At 44.5% G+C, this 14,796-nt stretch overlaps 1 protein-coding gene and 1 long non-coding RNA gene across 2 annotated transcripts; both read right to left on the minus strand.

Annotated features, from left to right (window-relative positions):
* Window positions 1-2,463: 2,463 nt before the first annotated feature.
* LOC144944421 (uncharacterized) lies at window positions 2,464-10,618 on the minus strand. The gene is made up of 8 exons (XM_078872561.1): window positions 10,580-10,618; window positions 9,189-9,230; window positions 8,398-8,441; window positions 8,189-8,216; window positions 7,353-7,475; window positions 4,481-4,499; window positions 3,815-3,905; window positions 2,464-3,369 (listed from the first exon to the last, which is right to left on the minus strand). The coding sequence occupies exons 1-8, from the start codon at window positions 10,606-10,608 to the stop codon at window positions 3,218-3,220; spliced, it is 528 nt and encodes a 175-aa protein (XP_078728687.1). The 5' UTR covers window positions 10,609-10,618; the 3' UTR covers window positions 2,464-3,217.
* A 26-nt stretch (window positions 10,619-10,644) lies between these two features.
* On the minus strand, window positions 10,645-13,959 carry LOC144944422 (uncharacterized). The gene is made up of 4 exons (XR_013639580.1): window positions 13,931-13,959; window positions 12,584-12,747; window positions 11,709-11,907; window positions 10,645-10,712 (listed from the first exon to the last, which is right to left on the minus strand). It is a non-coding gene; the product is annotated as an uncharacterized LOC144944422 (long non-coding RNA).
* Between the last annotated feature and the right edge of the window lie 837 nt (window positions 13,960-14,796).

Raw genomic sequence — 14,796 nt, forward strand, 5'->3', positions numbered from 1 at the left:
TACATTTTATTATTTAATGTGACTCCTGTCACCGCAAGGATCTCTCGCTGGTGCAGAACTCAGAGGTGCGTGTGTGTGTGGTTGCCCAACAGAGGTATTTATTTGAATGTCCTCATCGGCCCACGCTAAAAAAAAAATGTTCTCCACCCCTGTCTTGAAGTGTCTCGTCTTTAAGCTTGAACTCTTTACTGCAATAGGCGCATTAACCTGTGATGTACAGCACTGCGGGTTATTTGGTGTTGCATAGACCCCGTATTGCAAGAGGTGGTGTGTGAAGAGTGGATTGACAAATAGACCCACAAATTATTAATTTATTATAAACATCATTACACTTGTAGGAGATGTAAAAAGTAGACCTATCATTCATAGTAAACGTGGAAACACAAACCTTAATGCAATAACCTAGACATCCATAACAAACAAGCACCAGAATTGTTGAAATAGTTAGGTGCGAGAAATATTTGAAATAAAGCGTCAGTAGCGTATATATAGGAAGTGAGGATTTTCAGTTTCATTTCAGTTTCATGTATTAGGTCTAACCCTGTGAGCCATGCGGCTTCTTGACTCGGATGCAACCGCCACAAACTAAAATATGAACAAGAAACATCTTAAAGTGACTACACGCAACAGAAACATCCTGGAAAAAACAGCAAAGTCTTCCAGAAAAAACACCGCATATCAACGCTGTGCGCAAAAATCCAGTGGGATGCAAGTCAAACAATAACAACCATAAGACAATTTAGATTAAAGTTATCAGGCTAACTCTGTGCTACAACAAACAAACAAACATGGCTAAACCAAAATGTTTTCGAAATCACCAAAATAAAGCTATAAAAACAATGTAACAGTGATCATAGGAACTTTGATTCAAATTTAACAATAAACGAGATACATAACATGTACGACCCATCTTTGCAGCCATAGCTGGCTGCATGAGTCACTCCATAACAGCAGGAGTATCAGCAGGAGTATCAAACTATTTCAATGCACCTTTACAGATCAGCACACTATAATCAAAACTCAACATCATACTTTGCAGCGGCCATCCGGAGCGATGCATTTGATTTCAGGCCACCCTGCATAGCAGTGGCAGCTAGGGGTGTACAGCTCCTCTACAGCAGTTTTGAGTGAAGATCTCACAGGTAGTGATCCAAGTTGCAGTTTATTGCGATAGCATTCCAGACCCTGGGGGCATCAATAGACAAGGCCCTTCCTCCAGTGTTTGTACGGCAATAGGGAATGTGAAGCTGGTAAATGAGCGAAGACCTTGGGTCACATTTGTTCTTTGAAACAGAGAGGAGATCCAGCAGGTAGTCTGCTGATTTTTTTGTAAGTACATCGTGAATAAATAAGATCTGATGCACAAGCCGTCGATCATTAAGAGAAGTTAAGTTTGACCCAATGTAGAGATCGCAGTGGTGGGTTCTATATGGGCAGTTCGATGCAAATCTTAAGTCTGAGTGATACATTGAGTCAAGCTTCTTCAGTACAGTACTGGGGGCTGATGTATACACGATGTCACAGTAATCAAGTAGAGGCAGTATGGAAGCTTTTATCAATTCCAAGCGGAACATAGGGGGGAAGCAGTGTTTGTGTCGATACAGAAAACCAATTTTTATTTTTGTCTTTTTACCAATATAATCAATGTGATCTTTAAAATTCAGTTTTGAATCAAAGATGACCCCAAGATACTTACAGATCTTGACTTGCTCTATTTTATAATTATTTAAGGAATGTAATTGGGGAAAAATAACTTCCTGCTTTAGTCTTGGTGAGAAGCATAGCACCTTGGTTTTGGAGGTATTCAGGACTAGTTTAAGAGCAACTAGCTGATGTTGTAGTTTGTTGAAATCACCCTGGAGCTTAGCAATCACGTCATCCGGAGATCGGCCAGCAGTAATCAGTCTTGTGTCATCTGCAAAAAGATTTACTCTGGAATGATCCAGGTCAGTGCCCAAGTCATTGACATAAAGAGAGAACAAGAGGGGGCCGAGGATGGAACCCTTTTTGTCATATTAACACTGTTTGACCTCCAACTATCTATGAATACAGTTTGGGTGCAAAAAGAAAGGTAATTTTTTAACCATTCTATTGCGTTTGGAGAAACGGAGGCAACTTAGTTTACAAAGCAGGGTGTTGTGGTCGACTATCAAAGGCTTTGGACAAGTCAAGAAAAAGACTGGTGCAGTATTGCTTATTATCAATGCTACTGTAAATGTGATTCAGAGAGTCTAATGCAACAGGTGTGGTGCTGTATTTTTTTCGGAACCCAGATTGGTTTCGATGTAATTTTGGGTGTATGGCAACGTGTGAATAAATTAGGAAATGGTTTAGAATATCCAAAATATCAAAGAGAACAGTAATTATTAATATTTTCTGAGGGTTTTCAGTTACTTAATTGTTACAAATAGGATTTAGTCCTTAATGTGATTATGTATAAAATTATTGTACGGTGTTGTGAAATGCAATTAGCATCAATGACTCCACTGTATAAAATGAAATTAAGATTTTAAAAAGGCCGAATTGAATGGTGTTCGTTTAAGAGAAATGTCACATTTGGTACAAATGTTTTACTGATATTAGAGCATTGTGTAGTTTTATTTACAGTCCGAATTGTAAAGGATGAATTGAATGACCTGCTAGAATCTTAACACGTAGATTAAAGAACATGTGAGTATGTTGAACTTCTTTCGCACCGTACGTAGCCAACCGTGCTAATTGGAGGTGCGGGCACTCGCAGGTGCAGAGTGTGAAGAGACACTCGTCCCTGTCATAGGAATGTGGAATTTCGACCAGTGTTTTCAGGACTTTAAAGTGGAGATGTTAATTTGGCCAGAAACTCACTAACTTGTAAACAAAATGTGGTGCTTATCAGCTGTCATCTATCAAAGGCGGCGGTCATCTGCCACACGTACGTGTGTGCGTGTGGTGGTGTCGTGGTTAGTACGCTACGCTAGGAACCCGGCCACCAGAGTTCGATTCCCACTCACGGCCACCAATCCCAATGTGATGATGCTCTGAACCCCTAAGTGGATTCGGCCTCAAATGAGCACCTGGTCCAGTGCATCAACATCGCCACTAGGAAGACAGAGGTGGTCGGTCGCGACGCTGGCCGCCCAGCCCCTCGTGTGCCGTGCCGACCTTTATAGCTGCTCGCTAACAGCACTTGCCCCAACAGTCTATAAGGTTATATGGAGGATCTTTGTCTTTGGTGAGATCAGCCCCAGCACAGGCGGAGGGCGGGGAAGAGCGAGAAGCCCGTGAAGGTCGCGCCCTCCCCTCGCACGGCGCAGGTCCAGCTACCGTCGGGGGAGACCTCCTCCTCCTCCTCGGGTGGCTTCTTCAGCCTGAAGAGGAGGAACTTGAGGGCTACAAAAACAATGCACGAAAGCAAATGTGAGTGTCCACGCATCGACGTGTACACACACAGCAACGAGAGGCGTTTACCAACCGCCGAGTGTTGGTCGGATAGAGCCAGTGGCCAGGCACGGAGAGTGGTGGAGATGACCTGGTGGCTCCGAGGTCAGAGTGCTGAGCCAACATTGCTGTTGCCTGGGTTTGAATCCAGGCAGCTGCCTCTGATTAAACTGGCAGGCTGATTTGTAGGCCGAGCTGGGTCCAACTTTGCCTCACTGAGACAGCTTCTACCTGGGCTCTACTGCCACAGGGCGCGTTGTGGCGAACTGCATGGGAGGTCCCGTTTAAATATAAAGAAATGATGATGAATGCTCATTATTATTTTCTATATCAGATCACTTGCCTTCTAAAATTGTCTGTGAATGTTGGTGAGGTCTTAGAACCATTTACGCGTCACCTGGGTTAATGCAGTTTGGACCGAAAGCGCCCCCTCGTAGTCCATTTAGAGCGGGGGGTGTGCACAGCAACAGACGCTCCATCAGCAGCTTCTGCAGGCCAGTGGGAGCGGTTGTGAGAGATTGAGTGCCACATTCAGTTGTCGGCAGCATCATTGTAGCAAGATGCAGGCTTTAAAACCAGAGCTATGGAGTTTTAAACAATGTCCTGAATTGGTTAAAGGTGCATTTAATTATTACTGTACTGTATCATTTGGATGATATGTTTCACTCTTTTCCCATGTTTTTAAAACAAAAGTTGTGACTAGATTAGTAAGCATTGATTGAGAATGGGCACAAGTTTGGGGTGCATCTTACATCTGAGATTGTTCAATAATCCTGAGAATAGTTCACAACTCACTGGGAAGGAATTATACCTCACGTGGAGCAGCAGGTGAGGTAAAGGATTTTTTGTTAGCGTTAATTGGAGTGGGATGCCCACTGCTACAATAAGGTCACCCTTCACACTACGGGTCTCTTCACGACTCAACATTCCAGTGCAGGAAGCAAGATGAGGGGATGGAGGAGGGGTTCGATGGAGTTCAAGAAATCTTGGCAAGGAATACTTGCCCCCAATTAACCTGTTCTGAAAAATTGCTGCAAATTTTAAATAGTAGTGTTCAACTTACCATTGTGATCATCCCCAATCTGCAACATAATAATATTTAATTTTAAAGAAAAGTAATCACAACAAGTCCGCAGGCCGTATGCAACTGCTTTGGGATCGTGTCTCTAACAAACAGCGCAACGTCAGCTGTTCACACACCAACTATTTACACGTCCGATTGCCGATATTTAACTCGGGTGTATGTTATTTGAGGAGAAAGATTATGAAATAACTAAAACGTTAACAATAACCACTTAATAAAGCGTTCATTTGTTTTTGAATTGTTGTTGTAACTTTCTGACCCGTTCCAACTGGACATCTGTGAAAAAGAGCTTCATGGCTCATCGGATTTCTCCTGCAGTCTAAATAAAGATCCTGATGCTGATTCTTCAGCACAAACAATCCCTCCACTACTTTCCCAACTCTCTCTGTCATCTCTCATTGTCTGTTTTTGATGTACAAATCATAAACTTCCTGTTTACTGAATTCATGCTTCCATTGCATTTGTGACACCTTGAATCATGTTTGTGACAAGTTGTCTATATTGTTTGCTAATGGTTTTACAGGGTTCTATGCATTCTATATTTTGTTTGATATTTTCCTATCCTTTCACACCTCGCCTTTACCAACACACTTTTCGTGGTTTCAGATCCCTTGCCGTCTGTTTATTTTTCTCTCCCCCCCCCCCCCCACTTTCACTCCAATGCCAATGATGTGTGTTTGCTGCCCAATATTGTACAGGAGACTGTTGACATACTGTATCAGCTGTCGAACAATTCCACAGTGATCCCGAAGAACCATCCCCAAGGGCCACCAGGCCCCTGGAGTGGCGGCACAGCGCTGTGCGCGGTCCACGGGTCGACTTGGTCCACTAACAGGGTTGCGCTTGTGGATTGAATCCATCTGTGTGGAGCTGTGAGCATTTCCCCTCTTGAGCGTGGGGTGTCTACTCACACTCAGGTTACTTCTACAACTTTGAGGCTTTCCTCGGTAAATCGTTGGCATTGTGATTCTAAATTACAGATTGCAGCGTTAATTAACTAAAAATAGCTACTCTCTCTGAGCTCTGCAGAAGTGGCATCGCCTGCTACAGCCTTCTTGTGCATTTGTCTGCTGTAAGTCAGTAACAGCAGCGAATGTGGTGATGGTTTTTGTTTTGAAAATGTTCTGCGCTGTGTAAGAACTGGATGGTCGTTTCCGTATCAACAACTTTCACTCAGCACATTAAACAAGCTCTGAGTCCTCAGGTTGAGTTACCTGCACGGCTGAAGTCATGTCCTCTTGCTGGCGACTGCAAAAGATAACGGTAAACAAATGCCTATTGTGTAAGTCACAGTTAATACACTCAACAAGTCCAATTCAAAATCAGAATCTTTATTGAGACTGGAGGAGCTGTGAAGCTTTTGTTAAAGGATGTCTCGAGGGACAGGTCACCAAATTAAAACAAGCAATACAAAAAGTATAGAAAGGGTAAGAAAGTCACTAAAAGTAAGTAAATAAAAATTAATAAAGTATATAACTACACATTGCATAAGTACATACATTCTTAAATGTTGACTTAAAGCTTTCGTGACTGCAGGAATTCATATTATTGGGTCTTTCGGTAAAGTCACTTAGATAGGTTCAAATAAAATAACAAAAAACGACGACGTTTCGATCGCAACACAAGCGGTCGTCATCAGGAGAAAAATAGCGGGAAAGCTGCGGTGATTTTCTTTGAACCTATCTACGTGACTTTACCGAAAGACCCAAGAATATCCATCCATTCTTGCCGATGTCTCAACACTAAATGCAGCTTGGGCAGGTAGCACCACGACAAGAACAGTCCCTCAATACAATTGCACATTCAAATTGAACCATCGATACATGGGCAAGGATCAAAGTAACATATCACATGTGTGACTTATTGTTCAAATGAGCATTCAAGCAGTGCTCATTCTGTTTAGAGTCTTGAGCCAGTAGTGGAAGTTCTACATTACTACTGCAGGACTGAGTCCCTCACCAGGACAAGCACTCCTGACTTGCCCACAAAGTTGTACAAAGTAGTTCCTCTTCTTGGTTCTTTCGATAAAGTCACGTAGAAGGGAAATAATAAATTAATAAAAATAAAACATAATAAAATACAATTCTCACGACGTTTCGGCCACAACGCAAGCAGCCGTCCTCAGGTGAAGAACAGGTCTGTCGGAAAGACAGCATCCTCAGGTGAAGAACAGGTCGGTCGAAAAGACAGCGTCTGTCTTTCCGACAGACCTGTTCTTCATCTGTCTTTCCGACAGACCTGTTCTTCACCTGAGGACGGCTGCTTGCGTTGTGGCCGAAACGTTGTGAGAATTGTATTTTATGATGTTTTATTTTTATTAATTTATTATTTCCCTTCTACGTGACTTTACCGAAAGAACCAAGAAGATGAATCCCTGCAGTCACGAAAGCTTTAAATCGAAATTTAAAGTAGTTCCTATTTTATAAAACCTGGAGATACGATGGGCTAGGTCAACCCCAAACTAGGATTCGAACTTGCAACCTTCTGATTGCGAGCCCCTTGCTTTCCCACCGACCCACCGTAAGTATACATACATGTCCTGTCTGAGAGCTGCGTCACGTGTGCATGTGTCCACCGTTGACTATTATTAGCCTGACAATGTGCATCTCGAGCACAACTCATGAACCTGGATGTATTTCTAGCAAGAGTGGCAGTACTGCGTCTGGTTTTTACACAACCACAAGCGTGAAACCATAAATCTTATTTCATCTCTCTAAATAAATGAATCATTATTGGTGGGTAATATTTAATTCTTGCTTCTGACAAATAAGGAAATGCATTCACTAAGTTGTCGTCTTTCTCACGTGTAAGATGTATTCACAGCAGAATGTGCGGAAGGTAGACAGCTTACTTGTGTGTGTATTTGAGAAGACTCTTGCACTCCTTGCATCCACATGTACGAAGCGAGGTGGCGTGCACCGTGAATCCGCCGCTGGAATGCACGCAAGGGGCACGGTTGACTCTCCTTCCCCCACTTTAGAGAGAGAGAAACACACAGGAGCAAGTGTGAGGTCAGGGCTACTCGACAAACTACAGAATTTGTTATCATGATAAACCTGTTTTTAAATAATGATGCCTATGACTTCATTACTCCTACAACCATAATTTTTAGCGATTATTTTAGTGTTTAAAATAAGCGATTGAGAATAAAATCGACATACACTGCTCACTTCGGCCAATGGCCAAATGTGTCAAGAGTGTGGATGCGTTGTTTGGTTTAGCGTCTGTCTTCGTGTCTTCACCCCAACTCTACAGGATCGTTTGTTTAGAAGTAAACTCATTAATTGCTGATAGCTGTGTTATGCCAGAAGGACCATTATACCTGCAACATCACCTCTTATATATTTGTTCCTTTTAGGGGAGTGTTATTGACAAACTCGTTGAGTTTTTTGCTCTCTGAGTTAGGGGTCAAGTCTCGCATCTAACACGGCTCGCACCTCCACACCAATAAAGAGTAAAGGTCATAGTCCTTCAGTCCAGATAAAGTGGCTTACAGAGCTTGACAATGCCATGGCTATAGACGGCACACAGCACTGAGTAATACACTGGGAGATGTTCTGTACGACCTACACTCGACAGTGCAGATACAGCTGATAGGGTTCGACAAGTTACATCTCGCTGCATGGCTTGGACATCCTGCTCACACAGACCTCTAACACCCCCACAAACACGGCTCATCCTGGGTACCTGTGTTCAATCAGCAGCTCGTTCTCACCTGACGATGTAGGAACAGAAAAAAACACATGGTAATAATTAAAAAACACATGGTAATAATTAAAAAACACCACGAGCAATAAAGAATGTGTTTCAATACGCAGCAGCAATATATTTGTGCCAGATGGCACGTGGGCAGTCCTGGCAATGATAACTTCTGGTAACGTAGAAGTGGCACTCACCGACCGGACCAACAACCCCATTAAACGAGGCCGGCCTGTTTCCTCTGAACAAACACACAAAACATGGCGAAAGCATGATAACAAAAAGTTTCACAATTTCTTAAGTGTGCAAGGTAACCACACCGATACACTGTGACTGTGTTTCACTGGTAAGAGGATTGTTGAACTCAGTGAACGGGGCACGTGGCCCAGAGGGCAGGCGGCTGCGTTGGGTTGGAATCCAAGCAGCTCCCGATGATTGAAGCAGGTTCCCGATTGTCGTGAGTTGATGGACTCAGCCTGGTCAATAATGACTGCATAAAGAAAAAGGCACTTAAAATTTGATTCTGCACTTAATTTGGCTAAATTACAGCTCTGAGAATAAAAAATATATAGTTTTAATGTCCTGCGACAAACCTCACGTACACACGGTGCAAGTGGGAAGTGCTGCCTTCGACTGTGTAGACAAGAGCGTGCTCAGAGGTAGCTCTGTGATATCCACTTCGTCTGTGCCATTGCCCAACACGAAGGGTTGCACTGCTGTTCAAGAGATCCGAAATGATACTTTGCTTCATGACGTGATGCCAAGAGGACAATTGGTATTAAATTAGGTGAACATGACGGCAACACAATGTGTGTTGAGCTCCGAGGTGAACCCGGAATGTCTGCAAGCCTTCACTCTTCTACAATAAAAGTGGCTTCCTCAAAATAACTCTTCTCTTGGGTGCCGATGCTTTGTGCGTTAGCTCACAAACGTGCACAAGGAAGCCACCAATAACCACAGGTCTGAAGACTTCGTGAAACAGACTTACGTGTTTCTCCTGCCAGTGGCATCCGTTGACTGTGGCTTAGGCCTGGTTAGAAAGAGCACAGACGATCTGTTAAAGGTGTAAGCCTCTGATTTGAGGTTTGAATAACAGTCAAATCAGTATCACTGTGAGCAGGGTCAATGTGCATGTCAGCAACCATTCACACTGACCATGTCTCGATTAATGTTTAAGCTGTTTGTGTGTTCTGTATTGCGTGGTTGTACTGCAATAATGCCGTATGCCAATTCATCTGGGCCACAACATAAAACTATGTATTTGGCTGTGCTAATTTATTTATAAACAATTCATATCGCCCGAATTTAAATGAAATAAACAGTTTTCGGCTGATTTTAAAACGAAGCCAATATTTGTGTCAAATGAGTGACATGGTACAGATGCAAAACATTGCACTGCATGCAATTTACAACATTCAGGCAATCAGAAGAGGGATTAGACTGGACGAGAGGGAAGCCCATCCTACAGACTGGGTTATGTGAGATTTCCCATCAGCTCAGTCGCTAAATACTAGCAGGCCTTAGAGGCCAGCTACTCGTGACACCTCGCCGCGACACCGCCGATGAGCGGGTCGACCACTAGAACCCAGCACCAATGACACCAAACGCTGCCCCGGTACTCAGAAGAGCTCCACACAATGTGCGTGCAGCTACGGAAAGAGGAGCGGTGCTGGAGGCACGAGGGGCACGATGACAATCGGATAACTTTCTATGCCTACCAGCATGCTTACGTAAGGGAAGTTTTTGAGGTAAAGGAATGGCTATTGTATATTTGGAGTCTGTGTGTTTTCTCCTCTCGTGGTGGTTGTGTGGATTTTTATCCGGATCCTCCGGTTTTGCCCTTCACATTTAGAAACATGTATTTAGATTATTTGGTTGCTACTATAAATTTCCACATGATATTAGTCAATTCAATTACTTATCCTGTGTGACCGGTTCACCTCTGAAAAACATCTGAATAATTCAATACCTGGTAGATTAGTCTACATCCTGCACCAGGTACTCATTTGTGTTCACCTGGGGAGGCCCAGAACCAGTTCGGATAATCGTCACTGGTGTTATCAGTGAGCGGGAATCGAACACGGGTCGCCAGGTTTGTAGCGCAACACGCTAATCGCTACAATACCTCTCCCTATTTGATTCAGCCTCAAATGAGTACCTGGTGCGGTGTGTAAACATCACCATTTGGGAGACAGAGGCGACTGGGCGTATGCTGGCCACCCACCCCCTAGTGTGCTGTGCTGGCCTTCATAGGTGCTCCCTAACAGCACTTGACCCCACATACACATCCACATACAGACAGACATACAGCAAACAATGGAAACATTCTATAGACTTTTTAGAACTGCTTCATGATGCCTGCCCCATTGCTTGGCTCACCTTGACAAGTAGCGAGCCGCAATAACCATGATGATGATGATCACTACAACTACAACGATGGCAACAATTATCATAGTCGGGGGCTTGGGCGAGGGCTTGGGCAGAGGCTGGATTGGATCGGATATTTTTTTTACTGCAAATATATGAAGAAACAAAAATACAGACATGTTAGGGAAATAGAATAGAAAAATTGGATTTAGTTTTCAATTTCACCTAAAAACTCTTCCACGTGTTCAATTATAGATGCAAGTATGACTTCGTCTGGAAGCTTTGCTAAATTCAATTAAGTCTGCATACCGATTCGTCTCCCAACCTGCTGGTCGTAAATGTAAAATCAAAAGGTCAATGCAGCTGTGAGGACCTCCTGCTGCGAATGGTCGTGCTATATTCTCAACAAAAGGGAAATGATGATTTAAGCTATTGTGTACCGGTGTCATGGTCCAAATTGGCGAAATTTGAAAAATAACTCCCAAATTTCTTTATCTGTAAAAAATGGAAATTCCTCTGGTAAAGATGTGTAAAGCGCCACAAACTACGTGGTCAAAGATGATGTTAAATAGTGTAGGGACCAGAGGACATCCCTCTCGCACCCCAAGGTAAATTTCTAAGCAGAGATGCAGGGCCTGTTAAAATTCTCTACACCTCAGCTGTAGTAGATAGACAAATAATATGGCACCTGCGCAGGACCACCCCAGCCTGATACCACATTGGGGCTCCGCAAGCCTCTAATCAGCGTGCCTGGCAAGGCGATTTTGACTAATCCTTGCTAGGATCTGTCACGGCATACTGAGGAGGGAGATGTCCTAGAAGTTGTTACAATTAGCACGGCCCCCCTTCTTGAAGGTGGGGACCACCAAGGTATCCTTCCACTGCTGCGGAACCCATCCTGTGGTCCAGACACAGTTGTGATGTCATATAGAGCAGTCTGCACACAATGCAACCCTCCTTGAGCAGTTTGCTGGAGATCATCTCTGCCCAGTGCTTTTCCTGGTCTCAGATTCTGGATAGCTCTCTGTACTTCCTCAACAACATCGTCAACGTGATTATCACGATGCACAGCTCACAACACAGATGTGAATGTGTCATCTCCAAGCAGTGGATGTTCAAGGTGTTCTGAGGCAATATCCACCATCATAAGGCGACACGTGGAGCTGTAGGGTGGCCTGCCCCTCTGAGTATATGGGCAGAAGCAGCACATCACAGAGATAGGTGCCGGTGTCAGACACCAGCACGTCCCGCAGGGAGATGGAGGCGTTGCAGGACGTGATGTTGCCTATCCAGTGGGCGCGATGGTCGTGGGCTACGATGGAGTAGTCCATAGTCAGTATCTGTGAACACAGAGGGACGTTTCATTGAAACACTCGCATCCAAGGGAGCTGAGAAGTCTCAATGGCAGCCACCTACAAACATATAATCAGATTCTGTAAAAGGGCAATGCATTGCCATGACTGTTGTGCCAGGCCTTTGTAAAATATAGAAAGGCATTTGACTCAGTAACCATTGATGCAGACACCTCCGATTAGCACTGTCGGCTACATACGGTGCAAAATAAATGCAACATACATACACGCAGACATCCACAATCTAAAAAACCAAGGCCTAAATAAAACACATTTGGGTATCATGAAAACCATTTACAAAAGCAGCCACACTGAGATTGCATGAAAAAAGTACCAAAATGCATATTGAGAGGGGAGTCAGACAATGTGAGTTTTCACACAATTATTCATCGTGATATTTTGAAAATAGAATAGCGGAAATGAAGGCAAACGACAGTGGTGGTCAAAGGCGGGAACAAGTCACAAATGACATCCACGAGGAGATTATGAGATGAAATGGGCTACTTTCTGGAGCCAGATGGAGAATTCTATCATACGACCGTGTGGGGAGGCCGTCATGCAGTCGTGGCTTGATCCTGGCTGACGATGACTGCAGTTGACCTCAGGAATGCGCGACTGGCTTCATTGTGTGCACAGACTGCCGAGTTGGGGATACGGTACTGGCCTTGTCACGCTGTGGGCGGTCGATTCTCCACCACTCCACCACCGTGACGAGCTGCTGCTGCTGCTGGGCCTCACACCGGTAGGTGCAGCTCAGTGTCGCCACGGCTCCAGCCGTGACGAACACGTCTCCTGGCGCGCGTACTTCCAACCCACGGCTGGGTAAAACTATTAACAACAAACGAAACCATTATCATTACTACCACTTTGAGTCTTGGAAAACAGTAGTACATTATTTTGTCCCCCCCCCCCCCCCCTAAGAGCTGGGATTCAGTCAAATTAAGGGCAACAACGAATGTCTTCTGTTTGTTGCGTGTGTTGTGTCATCATTGTTTGACTGGACAGAGACCATCGAGTCACTACGCTGGAGAAACAGGCTGCATCATCGGTAACCACCTGCATTCAAATGGGAGATCTCAGCGGTGCTAACCTGTGAGCCACTATGCCACCTCTCCAATCTGGTGTAGCTAAATAAACGGTGGTGATGATGGCGCACAATGGGGTTAAAGATTTGTTTCTATTTGTAAGTAGACATGTGGATGTTCGGGCACTTAGGCAAAGCACGGAGCTCTCGGTACAAAATAACAATTGCAGTTTAATTCCTTGAGCCCCAAACATTCCACCACTAAAAGTTAGTTATACATCTATCAATAAACACCTCAATCGAGACCCAAACATCGCATCTCCTGAACTTAACATTCCTTGAATACACTGTTGTACCATCAACAGCATCGGGACGTCAACAGACCGATGTGCACGTCTTCACAAATGGAACATGAAAGTCAACCCGCAGTCGTGGGGCTGTGGCCATGCAAACCAAGCGACGGCCGACATCGTGACCTGTGCTTCTATGGCGGCAGAGCACAACGACACGAACTCTCTGCTGAAGCCCCTCTCATGGCGAGCAGACCTCGACATTTAGCTCATGAACATCCTGCCATCATACGCAAGAATAGATTAACATAAACTGTCTAAGTGGATTGTAAATGTGTTATAATGAACCCTGCGTGAGTTATCTTAACATATAACATATATGTGTATTATCAACTTTGTCCAGGAAACCTCTCTCTCTATTTTACCAATCCACAAGCCACGATTTTTAAACAGCGGATGAAGCGAATTAGTCAAATATCAATGGCAGCGCTCATACAATCCAGAAGTGCGTTACCAGTCATATGCCTGTATTCGTGTGTAGATGTGCACATGTCAATGTAGCTGTGTACATGTAGATGTAGCTGTGTACATGTAGCTGTGCACATGTCGATGTAGCTGTGCACACTGTGTAGCCAGTAACTAGGCTGGCCAAAAGGCGAGCAGCGTCAAACAATCCGTTGCTAGTCACTGTACAAACATCCAAATGCCCAGGAGACGAGGCGGACCACGTCGCTTTGGAGGCAGCGATCTGAAGCAACTGCGGTCAAACTGGTTCTGAGCCACGGTCGCCGTGACAGCGCGTGCGCGTGTGTGCGCGTGTGCCAGGCTACAGTTGAAGCTGCCTTGTGTAATACGCAGAGAGCGAAGCGCAAAAGCAAGTTGGGGATGGTCGACTGTGAATCACGGTCACAACAACAGGGTGAGTTTCTAAGTAGAGGGGGCTTACCAGCGCCCATGTTCCTGTCACTCACCCCCCTCTCTCTCTCGCGACCACTGTGCGTGGGATTTCACCGCCAAATGTGGAACTGAACCAGCGTCTCAGTGCAGCGGCACCCTGCTGGAAATGAGCCTCGGTGAACATTTGCTGGATCAAGGGCATTATGAATATATTACGAACAAAATATGATGCTCAGGCAAACCGCTCCATAGGAATCAGTCGTTACGTATTTGTTTTACTGATGCGTCAGTGAGACAATTGTGAATGTTGTTTTTATAGAAGCTGGTGATCTCGATAACTTGCAGCCTTTGCGCCAATGTTGGTAAGACAGTGACCAGAGCCAGTGAACTCACTGGTGCCACTCACCACACGAGTCACGTGTGTTCCAACCTATTACTCTGTTCAGATTGTTACGTTTTTCGTGATAGGCAGGTGGAAAGTACATTACAAATAGTGCCGACTTGAGCAAACACTACGTAATATGAAGAAAACCAAACTGTGACCAAATAACTGTCACAGTGCAGAACTCTGTCGTGGGTAGCAGAAAGTGGATTATTGTACTGTACATCTATGCCCCCAGGTCTAGGCTCCTTGTCTTTACAAACCTCTACGACCCCCCTGAGCCA

The sequence above is a fragment of the Lampetra fluviatilis genome, chromosome 34 (genome assembly GCF_964198595.1).
Source record: "Lampetra fluviatilis chromosome 34, kcLamFluv1.1, whole genome shotgun sequence".
Lineage (NCBI taxonomy): Eukaryota > Metazoa > Chordata > Hyperoartia > Petromyzontiformes > Petromyzontidae > Lampetra > Lampetra fluviatilis.

Excerpts from the sequence above, each read along its gene's own strand:
- LOC144944421 (XM_078872561.1), bottom strand. The coding sequence starts at position 10,608 with ATGGTTATTGCGGCTCGCTACTTGTCAAG. Across the intron at positions 9,231-10,579 it reads GCGGCTCGCTACTTGTCAAG|GCCTAAGCCACAGTCAACGG; the intron begins GTGAGCCAAGCA and ends CTTTCTAACCAG. Across the intron at positions 3,370-3,814 it reads TCCAAACTGCATTAACCCAG|CCCTCAAGTTCCTCCTCTTC; the intron begins GTGACGCGTAAA and ends TTGTTTTTGTAG.